This window comes from Microcaecilia unicolor, chromosome 3, assembly GCF_901765095.1.
Source record: "Microcaecilia unicolor chromosome 3, aMicUni1.1, whole genome shotgun sequence".
NCBI lineage: Eukaryota > Metazoa > Chordata > Amphibia > Gymnophiona > Siphonopidae > Microcaecilia > Microcaecilia unicolor.
This window is the reverse complement of record NC_044033.1, coordinates 387,006,892-387,028,600: the sequence shown is the minus strand read 5'-3', so window position 1 is coordinate 387,028,600 and position 21,709 is coordinate 387,006,892. Positions and strand designations below refer to the sequence as shown.

General features: G+C 39.9%; 1 protein-coding gene across 1 annotated transcript in view; it reads right to left on the bottom strand.

Moving 5' to 3' along the window:
• The window catches only part of LOC115465145, a 42,440-nt gene extending 20,988 nt beyond the window's left edge, over positions 1-21,452 (bottom strand). The window contains exon 1 of the mRNA XM_030195549.1: positions 21,218-21,452. Within this exon, the coding sequence (XP_030051409.1) occupies positions 21,218-21,253 (36 nt within the window). The 5' untranslated portion in view covers positions 21,254-21,452. The remainder of the gene's footprint in view (positions 1-21,217) is intronic.
• Between the last annotated feature and the right edge of the window lie 257 nt (positions 21,453-21,709).

Here is a 21,709-nt window from a genome sequence, read left to right as displayed (position 1 = left end):
TAAAGTCCATTTGCAGGGTTTTGTGTAACTACACAAAAGGGCCTTTTTACTGGAATGTGCTAAAATATGAATTTAATGCATACTTTCCCTTGCGCTAAGCCCATATTTAAGGCACCAGTATTTTAAGGAGTTTCTTTTTTGAAGATCTCACGTTAATTTTTCCATTAGCACATGGGACTTGCAAAAACATTAACATGGAAGTGCCTCCTATTTAGGAGGTGCTGAGTGCTCCCATGTAAACCTTGCTTTATCTAGCTAGTATACACTAGCGTGAACATGCTAATCATTCCCTGCCCATGACATGCCCCCTCTTGAAATTTTTTTTAATGCACAATTAGCATATGTTGACAGGCAAATTACCGCAAAACACTTTAATGCATTTTGTAAAGAGCCTTATTTCTCACATTAAGTGAATGTTAGCATTTAATTCAGTTTTGTAAAAGGGCCCCAGAGTGTGTGCTGGAGGGAGGGAGAAGAGGGAAAGTTGAGAAATAGTGTCTCAAGAGAGGGACTGCCTGGAGGAAAGGGAGGGTGAGAGAAAGAGATTGCTAGGGTTGGGAAAGTTCAGAGATAGGAGATCGATAAGAGGGAATGATGTGAGGAGGGGGGAAGGAAAGAAATAGAGAAGGGGAGAGAAGGTGGAAGGAAGAGAAATGGAAAAAAAAGGCAAGAGGTATGTATGCAGTTTGCATAGCAAGCAGTACGAGGAGAGACTTGATGACCTGAACACGTATACCCTGGAGGAAAGGAGAACCAGGGGTGATATGATATAGACATTCAAATATTTGACAGGTATTAATCCGCAAACAAAACTTTTCCAGAAATGGTAAAGTGGTAGAACTAGAGGACATGAATTGAGGTTGAAGGGAGGAAGCCTTAGGAATAATGTCAGGAAATATGTTTTTCACCGAGTGAGTGGTGGATAGGAGATAAAAACCATAACGAAATTCAAAAATGCATGGGGCAAACACATAAGAATCCTGTTTAGAAGGAATTGATCCAAAGAAGCTTAGCAAAGACTAGATGGCAACACTGGTAATTGGGGGGGGAGGGGGGGGGGGAAGCCAGTATGGGGCAGACTTCTATGGTCTGTACCTTGAGTGTGGCTGGATAGATTTGGATGGGCTGGAATGGAGCTTATCAAGGGCTTTGATAACATCTTCAAAAGTTTTTAAAAAAAGTACAGTGCCATGCAGACCTTTGCAGTCTTTGTTCTGAAAATAGCATGGACAAATCAAGTTCAAGTATACGTATGTTGTATCACCTCTCTTCGGGCAGACTGGATGGATCATACAGGTCTTTATGTGTCGTCATCTATTATGTTACTATGTATTTAGGAGAAAGAGAGTTAGGAATGGGGAAGGGAGGGATGATGGGGAGGAAGATGAGCTGAGAGAAATATGAGGAGATGAGTGGCAAGGGGCAGGAGTGGAAAGAAGAAAAGAGGGAAAAGGTAATGTTGAGAAAAGAGTAGAAAGGAGGGAGGGGTAGAGAAGGAGATGAGGGAAAGAGTTGAAGAATGAGGAAATTATGGTGAGATGGGAAAAGGTGAGTGCAGAAGAATAGATTTGAAGTGGTAAAGAGTGTGAGGAAGTGAGATGGGAGGAAGAGAAAAATGGGTGCGATAAAGGAAAATACAATGAAAAAGTAAAAGAAAAGAAACTGAATCTATAAAACAAGCAAAAGAAAAGTTGACCAATGCTGAGAGAACAAAATGGGTAACAGAAGAAATAAACTTAATTTATCTTCAAGTACCAGAACCATCTCCAGATTTCTCATGGCATTATCCAGTTAGTTACTGAAAATCCTTGCAGACTGGATAAGCACCATGGCAATCTGGAGGCAGAGACAAACTAGAACAGCAAATTATCTGGATAGGTGTGATAGCTGGATAACTTAGGAGAGTAAAAAAAACTGTCAAGTTATTATTATTATTATTATTACTGTAAGTTTTGAGGTTCTGAGAAAGTGAGGGAGTATCCTTAAGAAGTGGCAGTGTCTTATAGACTCCCTCACAAACAGCAATGACTTATATACTGCCCAACCCAAGAGATCTGAATGACTCACAAAAGATTATGAAACTGCAATGCTGAAAAACTAAAGTAAATCGTAAAAACAATTAGCAATCTGCAATCAAAATATTTCTGGAATAAGGTTTAATTTTTCTAATTTGCAATAAAATAGTTTCAGATCTGAGAGTAATTGAAAAGGAATTTCATAGAAGAGGATCAACTTCAGAGAATAGCAGGAAGTAGAAGAAAATGATGTTTTTGAGGAGAATACAATTTGCAGTGATCAGGCTTTAATGCTAAATAAGATGACAAGTAACCAGGGCTTATTCCATGTAAAATTTTAAATGCAATACATAATAATTTAAATTCTACATGAAATTCAGCCAGCAACCAATATAAGGCACAAAACAGGGGAGACACTTTATCAAATTTTTGTTTACCCAAAATCACTTTAGCAGTACAGTTTTGAATCAACTGAAATTTAGCTATGACCTTTCTTAGAAGACCCAGATATAAAAAATTACAGCTATCGACGTGTGAAAGAATAAAAGCATGAACTAGTTTCTGAAGGTCATCAAGAGAAAAATAAGACTGAATCTGCCACAGTCGTGGGATGGAAAGAACATAAACAAATTCACTCATTCATATACCTCTTCCTGTTTAAAGAAACCATAAGTGATTTTTTTTTTTTTTTTTTGGGGGGGGGGGGGTAAGAAATTGAAGCAGCTTTAGTCAATAGAGTGGCAAAAATTGCTGGAAGACTTGTTATGACAGCAGTCAAAATATTTAGCCTTTTACCCACTGAACTGAATTTAATAATGGTTTTCAAACCAACAGTGGAAAATACATTTGGTCATTTGCTCCGATGTGGTTCAATAGCAGCTACATTTTGTTTTCCATGGCTCTTTTTAATTACATAGACCTATAATAACAATGTTTGTATGGTCTAATTTTTTGTGATTTATTCTTTTACAGTATATACCAGAAGGCCTTAACATTCTTGACCAAGATGTGATTGACGTATTTTTCAAAATTTTTTCTTCAAAGCTAACAACTGCAGACATATAGGGGTGAAATTCTATAAATGGCACTTAAAAATCGGTGCTGAAACAAAGCTTAGGGCCCCTTTTACAAAGCGTCGGTAAGACCAACACGGGCTTACCACTCGCTAAAAGGGAAGTGGGGCTACCGCAGCAGCCCAGCAGTAGTTCCCACCCCTAGCGTGCGTCATATCCGTCGCTATAAAAATATTTTTATTTTTGTAGTGCTGGTGTGTACCCGGCGGTAATCGGGCAGTGCTACGAGCTGCCCGGTTACTGGCGAGTTAGCGCGGAAGCCCTTACCGTCACCTCAGTGGCCACATGGCAAATGCTTCATTTGCCGCACTGCCATTTCCTGAAAAAAAGAAAACCCTGCCTTTTACTCACTGTCAAAAACATGTGGCGATGCCAGCACAGGCCCTCTTTTGCTGCAGCTTTGTAAAAGGGGCCCTTAAAGCAATATTACTACTACTACTTAACATTTCTAGAGCGCTACTAGAGTTACGCAGCGCTGTACAATTTAACAAAGAGAGACAGTCCCTGCTCAAAGAGCTTACAATCTAATAGACAAGTGAACGGTCGGTCCGATAGGGGCAGTCAAATTGGGGCAGTCTGGATTCACTGAACGGTAAGGGTTAGGTGCCAAACGCAGCATTGAAGAGGTGGGCTTTAAGCAAAGACTTGAAGACGGGCAGGGAGGGGGCTTGGCGTAAGGGTTCAGGAAGGTTGTTCCAAGCATAGGGTGAGGCAAGGCAGAATGAGCGGAGCCTGGAGTTGGCGCGGTTTATAGAATAGCACTTAAGCCCAGGGATCGCATCTACATTTAGGCGTGGCCATTTGCACCAACAAAAATGTGGTGTAAATGCCCCCACCTCTATTTAGGCACAGAGCCCCCTTATTCTATAAGTATGCATGTAACTAAAGTCACGCCCCCGTTCCACCCATGGCTCTCCCATTTCCACACTCCCTTTTCCGCTTCATGAGTAAAATTTAGGCACGGATCCTGCACCTAAATGTATACATGTAAATGTTAATTGAATCTAAATAGTGCCAATAATTGCTTGTTAACAAGCCAACTATTTCACTAATTAGCTCATTATCCAATTAAAATGTGTGCACAAACCCCAAAATTCTATATAGTGCACCTTAATTTCTGTGTGGAAATCAAAATGTCTTCTGTAACAATGCATGTAACTTAATTGGTTAACTAGCTAATCAGCACTGTCAATTGGATGTCAAGAAGCAATTATCAGCACTAATTGGCATTAAGACTTACATGCACAACTCCTAAGTGTATTCTATAATGTGGTGTGCATAAATTCTAAGTCGCATAGTTGAAAAGGGGTTGTAGCCATGTGCATTATTATAGAATACACCCGCTCTGGGCTCGATTCTATATATGGCGCTTAAAATTAATGTGCCTTAGGCAATCACGCCTAAGCGTGTTCTACATACCACGTATGAATGTACACATGGTATTTAGCATATGCTTAGGTGTAGTTCATGCGACTAAATCTACACACGTCCATTTACGCCAACAAAAAGCTGGTGTAAATCCCCGCATGTACATTTCTGCGCACTAACCAATATTTTATAACAACACATTTAGATTTTGGAACGCCCATGAAAGACCCATTTCTATGCCCCTAAGCATGCCCCCTGTGTACGTTAGAATTTAGATGCAGTACATTACAAAATACGCTTAGCAATGTACGCCCGTAAATTCTAATTTTTGCCAATTAGTGCTTGTTATTGGTTGTTAAAAGCTGAACAATGCTTAACAGACTGTTAAAACAATTAATCTACTTGTGTAGTTATAGAATACACATAGATTTACTCACGGAACCACGTGTAACTCTAGGCGTGCTAAATAGAATCTAGGGGTCTGCGCCTAATTTAGGCGTCAGAATTTACACCAAGTAAAACATGGCCTAAATGGATGCAACCAAATTTGGTCACATGGCGAGGCACTCGGTGAATTCTATATACCGTGCAGAAATTTAAGCCTATTCTATAAAATTTAGGTGTACTTCAGAAAATATGCCAAGGCGTATTATTTTTTCTGCATGGATTTTTCAGTTGTCTTATATAGAATCTAGCACACATTTGCGCTCACATTTTTAAACTCTTTTTAGAGAATTAGGGGGATATGTACTATATAACAAATATTTTTCCTGTGGCTGAGATGTGCATATTTGTCTGTAAATTTAAGAAATATTGCTTTTGCTATGATACAAAATGTGAATGTGAAAACGTTTTGTAGTAGAATATTGAATAAGGTAATGAGGTAGCCATGTTAATTCATTCATGTATGCAATAACAGAAAGCCATGATTCTCAGGAGATGGTATTTTATTGGATTCATTAACTATTAATGCTGAATGTGCTATCTATGGTATGAGAGGTTTTATAAAGTTTTTATTTATGCTATTATCTATTTTATGCAAAAAATAAATTGAATCATAAAATGTTTGAAAGGACAAAACAGAATGAAAGAATTCTCTTAGCAATTCAAATCATAAAAATAATACTAATAAAAGTACGTAATTACCATATCTGATTCTTCAGTAGAACAAATCTTACATAAAGCATGGGAAATCAAATTCCAAAGTTACTTAAGAAGGAAAATAAAAACCACAGTAGTAAAGCAAAGTGCTAATAGTGCCACGAATATATAATATAACAACATGATATTCAGTACACCAATTTATTTTCACTAATAAGAGTGGAGTATCCAGTGTCTTCTGTGACACCTTGAGGGGCATAATCGAACGTCGCCGGTGAAATAGATCACCGGCAATCTATTTTGGCGGCAGCGCAACAGCTGGCCGGAACCGTATTATTGAAAAAGATGGCCGGCCATCTTTTTTTTTCGATAATACAGTTTAGCCCAGCCAAATGCCAGAGTTCGCTAGGTTTGAGATCGCCGGTTTTGTTTTTCAGCGATAATGGAAAAAAATGCCGGCCATCTCAAACCTGGCGAAATCCAAGGCATTTGGTAATGGGAAGAGCCAGCATTTGTACTGCACTGGTCTCCTTGACATGCCAGGACACCAACCGGGCACCCTAGGGGGCACTTCTAAAAATTTGAAAAAAAATATACAAATAGCTCCCAGGTGCATAGCTCCCTTACCTTGGGTGCTGAGCCCCCCAAATCTCCCCCAAAACCCACTGCCCACAACTCTACACCATTACCATAGCCCTTATGGGTGAAGGGGGGCACCTACATGTGGGTACAGTGGGTTTTGGGGGGGGGGGGTTGGAGGGCTCAACACTTAGCACCACAAGTGTAACAGGTAGGGGGGGTGGACCTGGGTCTGCCTGCCTGAAGTGCACTGCACCCATTAAAAACTGCTCCAGGGACTTGCATACTGCTGTCAGGGAGCTGGGTATGACATTTGAGGCTGGTTTATAGGCTGGCAATAAAGTTTTTTATTTTTATTTTTTTACTGTGGGAGGGGGTTGGTGACCACTGGGGGAGTATGGGGAGGTCATCCCCCATTCCCTCCAGCGGTCATCTGGTCAGTTGGAGCACCTTTTTGAGGCTTGGTTGTGAAAATAAAAGGACCAAGTAAACCCGACAAAATACTGCTTAACGCCGCTTTTATTTTTTCCATTATCTGCGAAAGCCGGACATCTGGTAGCCACGCCCATGCCCGCCCATGTCTCGCCTTCGCTACACCGCCGACACGCCCCCTTGAAGTTTCGCTGGCGCGGCAACGGGAAAACAGCGATGATGTCAAAAAACCCGATTTTGCCACTTTTGAGAGATTGCCGGCCATCTCCCAATTTATGTCGGGAAAATGGTCGGCGATCACTTTTGAAAATAAGCCTGCTTGTGACCTTTGATGTTTGAGAAGTTATCTCCATTTCAGAATATAGATATGTTTTAAGTCTACTCATTGGTCATTTCTATCCAACAAAAAAAATATTCTCATAGAGGCCCTTTTATTAAGCTGCGTAGGCACCTATGCGCGCCCAAAGTGCACCAAATTGGAGTTACTGCCCAGTTACTGCCCGGTTACTGCGTGGCCATTGCAATAATTTCAATTTTGGCGCGTGTCCGCTATGCGGCAGCTACGTACGGCAAGTTGAATTTGATGCACGTAGACCATTACCTCCCGGTTACTGAGTGAGACCTTACCGCTAGGCCAATGGCTTGCATTAAGGTCTCAGACCCAAAATAGACGCACTGCAATTTTCATTTTGCCACACGTTCATTTTCAGCAAAAATTTAAAAAAGGCATTTTTTGTAGGTGCGCTAAAAATTAATTCTGCGTGCGCCCAAAACACACATCTACACTACCGTAGGCCATTTTCAGCGCACCTTAGTCGAAGGACCCCATAGCTTTTTCAGACAGAAGGACATAGATATCTCATGTGGAATTCTGCATCCAAATGAATTACATGTTATTATTTAGAAACAGAATGTTTTCCTTTTGAGTACCAAAATAAAAGAGAGGCAAAAGCCAGCAGCAACAAAGAATGCAGGATATAACAAAGCAGTACAGCAGCCAACAGGCAGAATCAAGTTTATTAAAATCAGTCAGTGTAAAACGGTGGCTCAAAGGTGGTATATATGTGTCCAGACTTTATATGTGATCTTAGAACCAGCCCAACATGTTTTGACATCACAGTGCTTGCATCAGGGCCAATTTTAAAATGTATTGCAAGTCAGATGCTATCTGGTGGATTTTCAAAACAATTTAACCATCCAGAAATGGCCACTGACCTAAGTCGCTTGTTCGAGGCTATCCGCCTTATTTGCACTGGCACTTAACTGGTTATCACTGCTAAAATTTAGTGGTTAGCACCTACGTGAAATCTGGCTATTTTGAGGGCATTCCCGGCATTTGGTCTGTTAAGTGCTGATTTTCAGCACTTAACAGGCCAGGGTAACCACATAAATGGGACAGTCCTATCTTTATGTGGCAACTCATGGCTGCTTAAGTTCTGAATATCGACTTAACTGGCCATGTGTTAGCTGGCACGACATAAACTGGATATTCAATGCCGGAAGCCCAGACGTGGTCTGGCATTGAATATCTGGGAATAAAACCGGCAGCGATCAGCAAAACTCTCACCGTGACTGACTGAATATTGACCCCTAAGTTGTACCACCTCAAAATACAAAAAATGAATAGAGTTATTACATAAGTATTGCCATACTGACACAGACCGAAGGTTCATCAAGCCCAGCATTCTGTTTCTAACAGTGGCCAATCCAGGTCACAAGAACCTGGCAAGATCCCAAAACAGTACAATACATTTTATGCTGCTTATTCTAGAAATAAGCAGTGGATTTTCCCCAAGTCCATTTTGATAATGGTCAGTGGACTTTACCTTTAGGAAGCCATCCAAACCTTTTTTTAAACCCCGCTAAGCTAACCACTTTTACTACAGTCTCTGGCAACGAATTTCAGAGTTTAATTACACATTGAGTGAAGAAATATTTTATCTGATTCACTTTAAATTTACTACTTTGTAGCTTCATTGCGTGCCCCCTAGTCCTAATATTTTTGGAAGAGTAAACAAGCGATTCTGGTCTACCTGTACCACTCCACTCATTATTTTATAGACCTCTATCATATCTCTGCTCAGCCGTCTTTTCTCCAAGCTGAAGAGCCCTGCCACTTTAGCCTTTCCTCATTAATGGTAATGCCTAAAATCAGGTTTTCCAGCATGATGCAATGTGTCACATCGACTGAGGGTTACTCCTGCCCAAGGAACCCCTTGACCACCAGGTAACCTAAGTACTGGCACTGGGCTGAGGGGGAGATTCATTGAGGGCTTTATCCGAGGGCCCAGAATGGAGGGGGTTGGATTGGGGGGATGCCTTGATTGGGGGGTGATCTTGTGATATGAGTGAAAGTCACGGCAGAGAGCACTGGGCTGTGGCTTGGCAGCCTGATGCTCCTGGGAAGGAAAACAGCTGGGGTTATTTTACTGTAATTTTAGGGCTATAACAATACTTGGAGTGTGTTATGTTTATGTGTATGTTTATTTCTATTTGCTAAAATCACATTTTATTGTACATCACAAATCAATGCGATGTACAATAAAATCAAAAGATAAAATGATAAGAAAGGAAAGATACTCAAACATACCAAGAGAGCATTCAAATAATCAAGTAACATTGACTGCATGCTGTTCTTAAGACAGCAGTCGCGTTATCATTTTTACACAGTAAAGTGCTGCTTTTACATACATTTGCATATTTAGCAACTCATCACCATGTAACCCACAGTGACCTAAATATCATTGCAGTAAGACTAGTCAGATTGTGTGCCACGTTAAGGGGAAAATAACACTACTTAAAGTCCTAACACAGCTTGATAACTTCTTCTCTTGGTGTTACATTTTATTGCCAGTATATCTATGGATTGTGATTTAAATAAAGATCAGATTGTTTCTAGCCATACTATGGGTAAGGAAACGTCTATGTCATTTCCAAAGAATTTGAAATCATTACTTGATAATGTAGTTAGTTGTGTGTGTTACCATGCCAATATATTTGTATTTAAGGAATACATTTTATTGGTTTGTTCAGCCTTCCCTCATTTCCCACTCCTTTACTTGGTGTTGGATTCTCCATGGGATTTTTTTGTGTTTAGTTACCGCCTGGTTCCAGGGATATTTCACATACCTGTGTGATTAGAAAGCAGGCTTGAAAGAAAACCTATTTGCATTGCCGAATATATGACAATTTGCTAAAGATTACTGGTGTCATATGTTAACATGTGTTCTTTACCATGTGTGCAAGGGGGCCTATTTACTATGAACATGGACCCCCCTTAATTCTATATCTTGCATGAACAGTTGTTCATGCAATTGCATATGTGGAAGCAAAAGAGCCCTGCAAAAAACACTATATGCAGCACTACAAGCTACTTGGCACTTTCAACCTGAACTTTAAAATACATCTTTCACTACTGAAGCCTGTTGCTAAGGCCTGTGAATATGGTGACTAAGGGGCCCTTTTACTGTGGTGCGCTGACAAATGGCCTGCGGTAGTGTAGACACACGTTTTGAGCTTGCACAGAATCATTTTTCAGCGCACCTGTAAAAAATGCCTTTTAACAATTTTTGCCAATAAATGGATGCGCGGCAAAATGAAAATTGCAGCGCGTCCATTTTGGGTCTGAGACCTTACCGCCAGCCATTGACCTAGCGGTAATGTCTCACGTGGTAAATGGGCAGTAATGGTCTACACACGTAAAATGCCAATTACTGCCCGATTACCACCCATGCACCAGAAAATAAACAAATATTTTATGGCGCGTGTAGCGGATGTACTTCAAAAATGAAATTAACACAAGTGCCACGCGGTAGCCGGACGGTAACTCAAAATTGACAGACGGGTGCACGTAGATGCCTATGCGGCTTAGTAAAAGGGCCCCTGAGCCAACATAATGGCTGGAGCAGCAGAGAGACACAAGATGTTGTTATTGGATAATGCATTTTCCGGTCAAAATGGATCTGTGTTAGCATGAATTTGATGTAATGCTTTGGTTCTGTAAATCAGTATTGTAAAGTCCCTGGCATATTATTCCAAACTTAGTAGCATCTTTCCACCCCAGAAAAGCACTTGGTTACCTGAAACACTGACCTCATGGTTAAAGTGCTCTTCACTGTGGTGCCAGTGGTAGAGCCACAACTTTGGAGACAAACAAATTGTTGTGCATCAACAGCAAGGCCAAGAATGTACGTCAGCATCCTGGCTGCAGCTGGGCGCTTTCACTATGAGGGGCTGTCAGCTAGAATACGGGGGTTGAATTCCAGCTGAAGTGAGGCCCACCTTCACGTCTGTCTGACCATCTGAGGAATCTGCTGGACGCCTGTATCATCTACCAAGGTCATATGTTTGCATTGTACCTTTTGTGTAGTCCTGTGGGTTTATAGTAACAGGCTGCATTAGGAGCCTTAGGGAAATGTGCATTTACTGTATGCTGTTCTCATGATAAAATCAATACTGTTTCATGTATTTTCATTCTGTTCTCGCTGCTATTATTTTTTATTATTATTTATTTACATTTTGCTCACACCTTTTCTCAGTAGTAGCTCAAGGTGAGTTACATTCAGGTACACTGGATATTTCTCTGTCCCAGGAGGGCTCACAATCTTGTACCTGAGGCAATGGAGGGTTAAGTGGCTTGCCCAAGATCACAAGGAGCAGCAGTGGGATTTGAACCTGCCACCTCTGGATTGCAAGACCGGTGCTGTAACCACTAGGCCACTCCTCCAAATTAGCTTTTATAGCTCAGGTGATACACATCTATCTTCCACAAATTTGTGGTGATTGGGTACTGCACATGCTTCCATATTTGGACCCACCTTGACGTGTTTTACTTGGCAGTTTCATGTGCACTGCAGCCCTGGTCTTATTAAATATGTCTCATTTTCTGTACATTTTCAATAACACATCTACATTTACTCATCCACATGGCGCTGTATATGTTTTACTATGCCTTGGGACAATCTTGCCATTGTTCAGTCACTTTGACACTTGCTGTGCTGTGGGGTGTTTTTGACGCTGTTCAGGCACTTCAACTCTTTTCCTTTGCTATGGAGTGGTCATGTCACTCTTCATGTCATTTTCCCCACTCTCTGGGCTGGCGTTATACATGTTGTGACTCAGGGCAGAATTTTTGGATGGTAGGCATCCTTCTTCAGCTTTGAGCAGGCTTGGAGTCCCTTGTAGCCTGGGGACTCAGGGCATTTGCTCTGTTTGCACCCCCTTAATGCCAACCCTGCCCACTCTGGTGCCTTAGGGTGCTGTTGCATCTCCTGTTGATGCCTGCCTCCAAATTTCATGTAACTTGGATTGAAGACACCAGTGTTGAAGAGTCAAAAACATGGCAAATTGCTTCCTCCACTGATTTTAATAGAACACAAAATGAACAACAGAATGAAATAAAGAAAATAACCTGAATTAATTGAATGCAACAAAAAAGGGCAAATGTAAAGGAAAAATGTTTGTGCACATCCCTAGTACTGTGGTGATAAAAGAGAGGTTAATTGTTGTATTAAAAAAATAAGTATTTTTCTCTCAATAGAAGTAGAACGTTACACCTTGAAAACACTAACACAAAATAAGGAGAGAATTGAATAAATGGTGCTGAAAGAAATTGAGTTCTAAGCAGGGGCATAGGTACCTGGGGCCATGGGGGGCATGGGCCCCCACAGATTACACCATGGCCCCCTCTACATTTGATCCCCCCCCCCCCCCGTTGTTGCCGCCCGCCCCTGCCCTGCCATCGAATCAGGTACCTTGTTTGCCTTCGTTGTGTGATTATCTATTTCTGACGTCTTATGTCCTGAACCGTGCATGTAGCCCCATGCAGGAAGTAAGGCGTCAGAAACAAATGATCACACAACGAAGGTGCCGGAGTTGACCGGCGCTGAAGAAGACTCTTCGGCTGGCGGGGATTGGGGACCCCCGCCAGCAAACAAGGCACCTGATGTGGCGGCGGGGGCGGGCGGGTGGCGGTTTTGTGGTTGCAGCAGCGGGGGGTCGATGGAGGGGGGAGGTGGCTAAACAGTGCCCCCCCACCTCGGGCTCTGGCCCCCCTCCTGCTGAGGTCTGGCTACGCCCCTAGTTCTAAGTACTATTCTATAAAGAGAATGTGCCCTTTATAGAATAGTGTTCAGTGTGGATCCAGTGTCTAATTTTTGGGCACCATGATTATACCTACTAAAAGCAGGTGGTAATGCCAGCGCCCAACTTAGGTACGCTTTAGGGGAATTTTGTAAATCCGCATGCAACTTTTTGGAATTCCTTTGACATGCCCCCTTTTTAGATATGAACGATTGAAGTTAGGTGCCATGCTTTATGGAATCAAGTAGTTAATGTCCCAAACAGTTATATCTAAAGCAGGAATTCACAGCATAACATCTAGTGCATGGGGATAATCAGACTAACTGCTTACCACAACCATATGAACAATAGTGTTCCCTCGCACAGGCGAATTGGTGTGGAGCAAATCCTCATATACATCCCCTTACTTCTATTTCTTTTTATCGATAATCTTCCATCTTTTATATATCAAAACTGTGCAAATTCACATCAATCAATATTTACATTCTTTTTAAATTCTTTTTAAACAATCACTTATCTGTAAAAGGCAGCGATTTAACAGTAACAGGGAACCCCCGCCGACATGGCCAAGTTTCGCATAACGCTTTCTCAAGGAAGAGGCTCTCTGCAACACAAACCAAGTGCATATTACTGCTTGCAGTAAAACAAAAGCAACCATCACTTATTCTACTTTAAAATAAACTTATTACCGTTTCATCCTGCATATATCCCTGTGTATCAGAAAATGGCCGCGGCGTTTCTACGCGAACCTTACCTTATAAAGAGCTACAGCTGATCAGAAAAGGAGCAATGCGATTGGAGCAACCATCCACACTACACAACCAATGAAATCGCTGCCCTTACGATTACATCATCGACCACCAATCAATTTCCGAATTGAGCCCGTCAGGAACTAAAGTCTGTAACCTGAATATCCATTGCTGCTCCCTAAAGTTTAAAATTTGAGCAATGTTACCACCCTCCCACCCCACGCTCACCTGATCAATTATCCTCCATTTAAGATCAGAAAGTAAATGTTCCTTTTCCACCCAATGTTGTACCAAGGGTGCTGACAAAATAGAATTTTTGATGCGAGATTTGTGTTCATTCAATCGTATTTTAATCGATCGACTGGATCTTCCTATATATAATTTGTTACAGGGACAAACTATCATGTACACCACATTCTGCGACAGGCAGTTTGTATTAGAATGAGCATGTATAAATCTAGACCTCTCAGAATATCTCCATGAGACCCCCTCAATCGTGTTTTCACACCATTGGCATGACCCACATTTTGTATGACCCGAAGTAACAACATTCCTGTTCTTACCATCAATATCTCTAAGGGATAATAATTCCCCCAAGGTCTTACTGCGAGTATAGGCTCCAATAGGATGTTGAATAAAACATTCATAAATTTGTAGCACATGCCAATGTTGATGAATACTTGCCATAACGTTTAAACTTAAAGATGAATAGGGGAGCACAGCAGTTAACCTATCCTCATGCTCATGGGATCTATATTGTAATAATAAGTCCCTATTCGCAAATTTCGCTCTCAAATAAGCTTTTCTAATCACTGATCTAGGATAGCCTCTTTCCAAGAATTTATTTGTCATCTTTCTAGCCTGCTCCTCAAACATCCCCATATCAGAGCAGATTCTCTTAATCCTTAAAAATTGACTAATAGGTAAGCTTCTTTTGAGATGGTAAGGGTGAAAACTAGAAAAGTGTAACAGAGTATTCCTAGAGGTGGGTTTTTGAAACATGGTTGTATGTATCCCGTTAGATGTTCTAAATACCCACACATCTAGAAACTCAAGTCCTTGACAATGATGGTGAAATGTAAATTTTAAATTACCTTGTAAAGAATTTAATCTAGACATGAATTGTAGGAGAGATGCCTCAGAACCCTCCCAGATCAAAAATATGTCATCCAAATATCTCTTCCAATATGAGATATTACTGAATTCTTGTAATGTATATACCAGAAGATCCTCAAATCTGGCTAGATATAAAGTGGCAACCGAGGGAGCCAAAGTGGCCCCCATCGCTATGCCTATTTTCTGCTCATAAAACTGTTGTTGAAAATAAAAATAATTACTTTCAATTACTAGATGAGCCAGTTTCATAAGAAATTCAGTAGACATACGAGGGGGGGTAGGACGTTGGTCAAGAGTTTCTTTAATAATCTTTAAGGCCTCATCCTGTGGGATAACAGTATATAAAGATGAAACATCTACAGTCACAAAAATTGAATTCTCCGTAAGTGTAACATTTTGAAGACTGCACAAGAAATCCGTCGTATCTTTTAGGTAAGATTTTACCTGTTGAGCAACTGGTTTCAAAAAAATATCCAATAGTATCGATAACGGTTCCAATACAGTATTACATAATGCCACAATTGGGCGACCAGGTGGTTTAGAAATATCTTTATGCACTTTTGGAAGGAAATATATCCGAGGAGTTTTAGGACATTCAACATGCAGAAACCGCGCTTCCCGAGAAGTCAACATCCCAGCTGCAGTACCTTCTTCAATAATAGATTTAATGTTTCTTTGAAGGTCCACAACTGGATCCCCCATTAATTTTTTATAAGTGAGTTCATCCTCTAACTGACGATGGCTTTCCTGTATGTATTTGTTAATATCCCAGAGAGCCACCGCTCCTCCTTTATCCGCTCGTGTAATCAAAATATCATGTTGATTTTGCAATTGAATCAATGCTTCATATTGTTGTTTAGAAAGATTCCACATCTGAATATTATCTTCTTGTTGTTTTTCCATTATTTCTAGATCATGTAAAATACATTTCTGGAATGCTATCACAGACGGATCTAAATTTTCGAATGGCATCCAAGCAGATTTCGGATGGACCAAAGAGTTATCAGGAAGAGGTGGATTCACCAAAAAAAATTTTTTAAGATGTAATTTTCTAAAAAATCTAAACAAAGAAACTCGCATAGAAAACGGATCGTATTTAGTTGAAGGAACAAAACCTAATCCCAAATTTAATAGTTGTTCTTGACATCCAGATAACTCAAATGAGGAAATATTAATTATTGCTGATTTTGATTGGTCCACGCCCGGGTTTGATAATATCTGCCCGGACCTGGAGGATCCCCATGAGTTCCTTGCGTTTGAAAACGTGTTTGTCGTCCTCAAACATTGCTCAAATTTTAAACTTTAGGGAGCAGCAATGGATATTCAGGTTACAGACTTTAGTTCCTGACGGGCTCAATTCGGAAATTGATTGGTGGTCGATGATGTAATCGTAAGGGCAGCGATTTCATTGGTTGTGTAGTGTGGATGGTTGCTCCAATCGCAATGTTTGAGCAATGTTTGAGGACGACAAACACGTTTTCAAACGCAAGGAACTCATGGGGATCCTCCAGGTCCGGGCAGATATTATCAAACCCGGGCGTGGACCAATCAAAATCAGCAATAATTAATATTTCCTCATTTGAGTTATCTGGATGTCAAGAACAACTATTAAATTTGGGATTAGGTTTTGTTCCTTCAACTAAATACGATCCGTTTTCTATGCGAGTTTCTTTGTTTAGATTTTTTAGAAAATTACATCTTAAAAAATTTTTTTTGGTGAATCCACCTCTTCCTGATAACTCTTTGGTCCATCCGAAATCTGCTTGGATGCCATTCGAAAATTTAGATCCGTCTGTGATAGCATTCCAGAAATGTATTTTACATGATCTAGAAATAATGGAAAAACAACAAGAAGATAATATTCAGATGTGGAATCTTTCTAAACAACAATATGAAGCATTGATTCAATTGCAAAATCAACATGATATTTTGATTACACGAGCGGATAAAGGAGGAGCGGTGGCTCTCTGGGATATTAACAAATACATACAGGAAAGCCATCGTCAGTTAGAGGATGAACTCACTTATAAAAAATTAATGGGGGATCCAGTTGTGGACCTTCAAAGAAACATTAAATCTATTATTGAAGAAGGTACTGCAGCTGGGATGTTGACTTCTCGGGAAGCGCGGTTTCTGCATGTTGAATGTCCTAAAACTCCTCGGATATATTTCCTTCCAAAAGTGCATAAAGATATTTCTAAACCACCTGGTCGCCCAATTGTGGCATTATGTAATACTGTATTGGAACCGTTATCGATACTATTGGATATTTTTTTGAAACCAGTTGCTCAACAGGTAAAATCTTACCTAAAAGATACGACGGATTTCTTGTGCAGTCTTCAAAATGTTACACTTACGGAGAATTCAATTTTTGTGACTGTGGATGTTTCATCTTTATATACTGTTATCCCACAGGATGAGGCCTTAAAGATTATTAAAGAAACTCTTGACCAACGTCCTACCCCCCCTCGTATGTCTACTGAATTTCTTATGAAACTGGCTCATCTAGTAATTGAAAGTAATTATTTTTATTTTCAACAACAGTTTTATGAGCAGAAAATAGGCATAGCGATGGGGGCCACTTTGGCTCCCTCGGTTGCCACTTTATATCTAGCCAGATTTGAGGATCTTCTGGTATATACATTACAAGAATTCAGTAATATCTCATATTGGAAGAGATATTTGGATGACATATTTTTGATCTGGGAGGGTTCTGAGGCATCTCTCCTACAATTCATGTCTAGATTAAATTCTTTACAAGGTAATTTAAAATTTACATTTCACCATCATTGTCAAGGACTTGAGTTTCTAGATGTGTGGGTATTTAGAACATCTAACGGGATACATACAACCATGTTTCAAAAACCCACCTCTAGGAATACTCTGTTACACTTTTCTAGTTTTCACCCTTACCATCTCAAAAGAAGCTTACCTATTAGTCAATTTTTAAGGATTAAGAGAATCTGCTCTGATATGGGGATGTTTGAGGAGCAGGCTAGAAAGATGACAAATAAATTCTTGGAAAGAGGCTATCCTAGATCAGTGATTAGAAAAGCTTATTTGAGAGCGAAATTTGCGAATAGGGACTTATTATTACAATATAGATCCCATGAGCATGAGGATAGGTTAACTGCTGTGCTCCCCTATTCATCTTTAAGTTTAAACGTTATGGCAAGTATTCATCAACATTGGCATGTGCTACAAATTTATGAATGTTTTATTCAACATCCTATTGGAGCCTATACTCGCAGTAAGACCTTGGGGGAATTATTATCCCTTAGAGATATTGATGGTAAGAACAGGAATGTTGTTACTTCGGGTCATACAAAATGTGGGTCATGCCAATGGTGTGAAAACACGATTGAGGGGGTCTCATGGAGATATTCTGAGAGGTCTAGATTTATACATGCTCATTCTAATACAAACTGCCTGTCGCAGAATGTGGTGTACATGATAGTTTGTCCCTGTAACAAATTATATATAGGAAGATCCAGTCGATCGATTAAAATACGATTGAATGAACACAAATCTCGCATCAAAAATTCTATTTTGTCAGCACCCTTGGTACAACATTGGGTGGAAAAGGAACATTTACTTTCTGATCTTAAATGGAGGATAATTGATCAGGTGAGCGTGGGGTGGGAGGGTGGTAACATTGCTCAAATTTTAAACTTTAGGGAGCAGCAATGGATATTCAGGTTACAGACTTTAGTTCCTGACGGGCTCAATTCGGAAATTGATTGGTGGTCGATGATGTAATCGTAAGGGCAGCGATTTCATTGGTTGTGTAGTGTGGATGGTTGCTCCAATCGCATTGCTCCTTTTCTGATCAGCTGTAGCTCTTTATAAGGTAAGGTTCGCGTAGAAACGCCGCGGCCATTTTCTGATACACAGGGATATATGCAGGATGAAACGGTAATAAGTTTATTTTAAAGTAGAATAAGTGATGGTTGCTTTTGTTTTACTGCAAGCAGTAATATGCACTTGGTTTGTGTTGCAGAGAGCCTCTTCCTTGAGAAAGCGTTATGCGAAACTTGGCCATGTCGGCGGGGGTTCCCTGTTACTGTTAAATCGCTGCCTTTTACAGATAAGTGATTGTTTAAAAAGAATTTAAAAAGAATGTAAATATTGATTGATGTGAATTTGCACAGTTTTGATATATAAAAGATGGAAGATTATCGATAAAAAGAAATAGAAGTAAGGGGATGTATATGAGGATTTGCTCCACACCAATTCGCCTGTGCGAGGGAACACTATTGTTCATATGGTTGTGGTAAGCAGTTAGTCTGATTATCCCCATGCACTAGATGTTATGCTGTGAATTCCTGCTTTAGATATAACTGTTTGGGACATTAACTACTTGCTTGGATGATTAGTCCCCACAGTGTGCTATTTGGTGACATTTAATTTAAGAGATGCTTTATGGAATAGCATGCAACGAGATGTGTGTGCAAATTTTTAAGATTGCCATTTAACATCAGTAATTGTTTGTTAACACTTAAGTGTTGATGTTTCCAAGCTCATTAGTCAATGTGCACAAAACGTTAGGCACACAAATTTGGGCATGATGGGCTAGATTCTATATATGGTGCTAGAATCTAGGTGCATCTGATAGAGATGCCTAGGCGTATTCTATTATACATGCCTTCATTTAGGCACACTCATTTATGCCAGTGAAAAGCTGGTGCAAATGCGTGCACCTAAATCTACGTGCACTGGCACATATTCTGTAATACCTTGCATAGATTTGATTGATAGACCCATCATGCCCACACTCTGCCTATGGCTGTGCCCCCTTTTTGGCTGCACATGTTGGAATTTACACACACCGCTTTATAGAATGTACGTAGCAAAGCGTGCACGTAGATTCCAATTAAATCCAATTAGTGATGATAAATGGTCATAATCGATCACTGATCATGACTAAGTGGATCGTTAAACAATTAAGGCACGCACACAAATCTATGCACGTGCCTCAATGCGCCATATATAGAATCCAGGGGAACGTATAGAATCTGGAAAATGGTTAAGTCTTAAAGCTAGAGAAGCTTAAAATGCATTTGTCTAAAGTCCTGATTCCCAAAGACTTATGACAGGAATTATAAATTAAAGCCAGATATAATAAAGGTTTTTGTTTTCCATTGTGTGTCTGTGGGAAAATGTTTAGAACCTAAATCCACTAGATGTACCAATAGAAAAGTCCAAATAAATGCACATTTGAGAGTTCATTTCAGAGTGAACAATCACTTTAAACTGCCCCTAAAAGTTAATCGTCGTAACAAATTTCAAGGTGTCTGCATTTGGACTGGTAAAAGTGGAAATTGCAATTCACTTTCTTTTTTCTTAATGAATTTTTTATTCAGAGCACCTGGCAAGATAGAGGAATGCATGTGTAAATCTTAAAATGTCTGAGCAGCCTGCATTGACCTTAACGACGGACGACACTGATGGGCTGTCCCCTCAAAGGGAGTGTGATACAGTAATTGAAACTCAGTGCCAGCTGCCGCTCACCTCTACTGAGCAGAAATTGCCCATCTTTGTCAAATTGTTCTGGTCTTCATCTGATGATTTTATAATCTGGCCTTTCCTACCAAGTAGTGAGCTGAGACTCATGAAAATCACATTTCCCAGAAGTTGAACTGCAAACCATATGCCATAGAGCTTTACGGTTTCTAGACATGCTGCTCAAGTCCTTTCCTTTCCCTTGGCCTTCATTATTTCAACACATTAAAAACATACACAAAACCACAAGCTCCCTCTTTTTCAAAATGTCTCACCCTTCCCAATGACATCTGGCAAGCAGGAAAAGTTTCAAAATTGTTTTGTAAAGAAAAAAAGTGTACTGTGTAGAAAAGTATCAAGCTGTTGCCTTTTGGCCATACTAATCTTATTGAAAACTTCACTGGGTCACACCTACTAAATAGAATAAGATATAATCTGTGCAGTTGTTCACTTGCTGTATAAAATCTAATCCTAAACTTATAGGAACGTCCATTGTGCCTTCCAATGCATAGAAATACAACTTCATAAATCTGTGCCATATAAATACCCAAATTAAATACATTATATTAAAATACAGTCCATAGATGTGCATTAAATACAACGTATACAGAACAATTTAAATTCAATAAATAATTGTAACAATACAATAATAAGAAAACCTTATCACCCACCTAACACGTCTTTCTCTCACAGAAACAGTAGATAACACCCAGTCTCCCATTCTTGTTATATTCCTTATCTGTTATGCAAATCCATTTATAATACTGCGCTACTTAATAAGGGAGAAAGCATTTTTTCTAAATCTGTGTTAGTGTCGGTGCAACATATTTTGCAATCAACTGCCCAATTCTAGGTTGAACAGAAAAATTCCTTTTGTGTAATTCTTTGGTTCGGCATAAAAATCTTTTAGTTTCCCTGCTAGGATAAACTTGAGAACTTTTTTCTTCTCTCTGTTTGTGCCAGTTGTTATTAGTGATAGTTCTTGTAATATTTTCACTATTATGGTTTAATAAATACTCATGAGCAAATTTCTAAATGTTAAAAAAATCAGATTATTTTAATAACCCTAAGAATGGATGCCAATATCCCAGGTCAGTCACTACAATAGCTTTACATTCACTATCCAGTGTTGTAGCAGTATTGAGATCCATGCCTGGTAGTAGCATCAATTATTTTAAACAGAATCAGAGTCCCAGCTCACCTTGTAACCAAAGTGCACATCAGAAACTGGGGACATTGTCCTGGGGTTACAGCTGATTCATCATCCTTAGTCCATTTCCAGATCAACAACCCCAAATAAAAATCCAGTGAGGTGAGACAGCGGTCAGGTAGAGCAGTGTGCCTTGCTGTTTGCTTTGTAGGATGCCCTGAGTACTAAAGGTTTCTCCCATGCCTCTGCTTATAAGAAAAGTGTAGGTTACTTTTTATCAAGGCTGCTGTCACACAGACTGAGCAGACCCAGCCTCCAAACTTGGCACCAGGAATTCCTGTGAGATGGAAAGACTATACTCAGATTGAATGGATTCTTTCTTCCCACAACTGTGTTTTTTGCTTGTTAAATCTACTTAACATCTGTGGAATGCTAACCAGTGACAGATGAAGCATGCAGTAAAAAGGCAACAGGGGTATGATGAGGTCTTTAACGGAATACATTTTAAAATTGACTAGACAGACTGGGAGATTTTAACAAGGA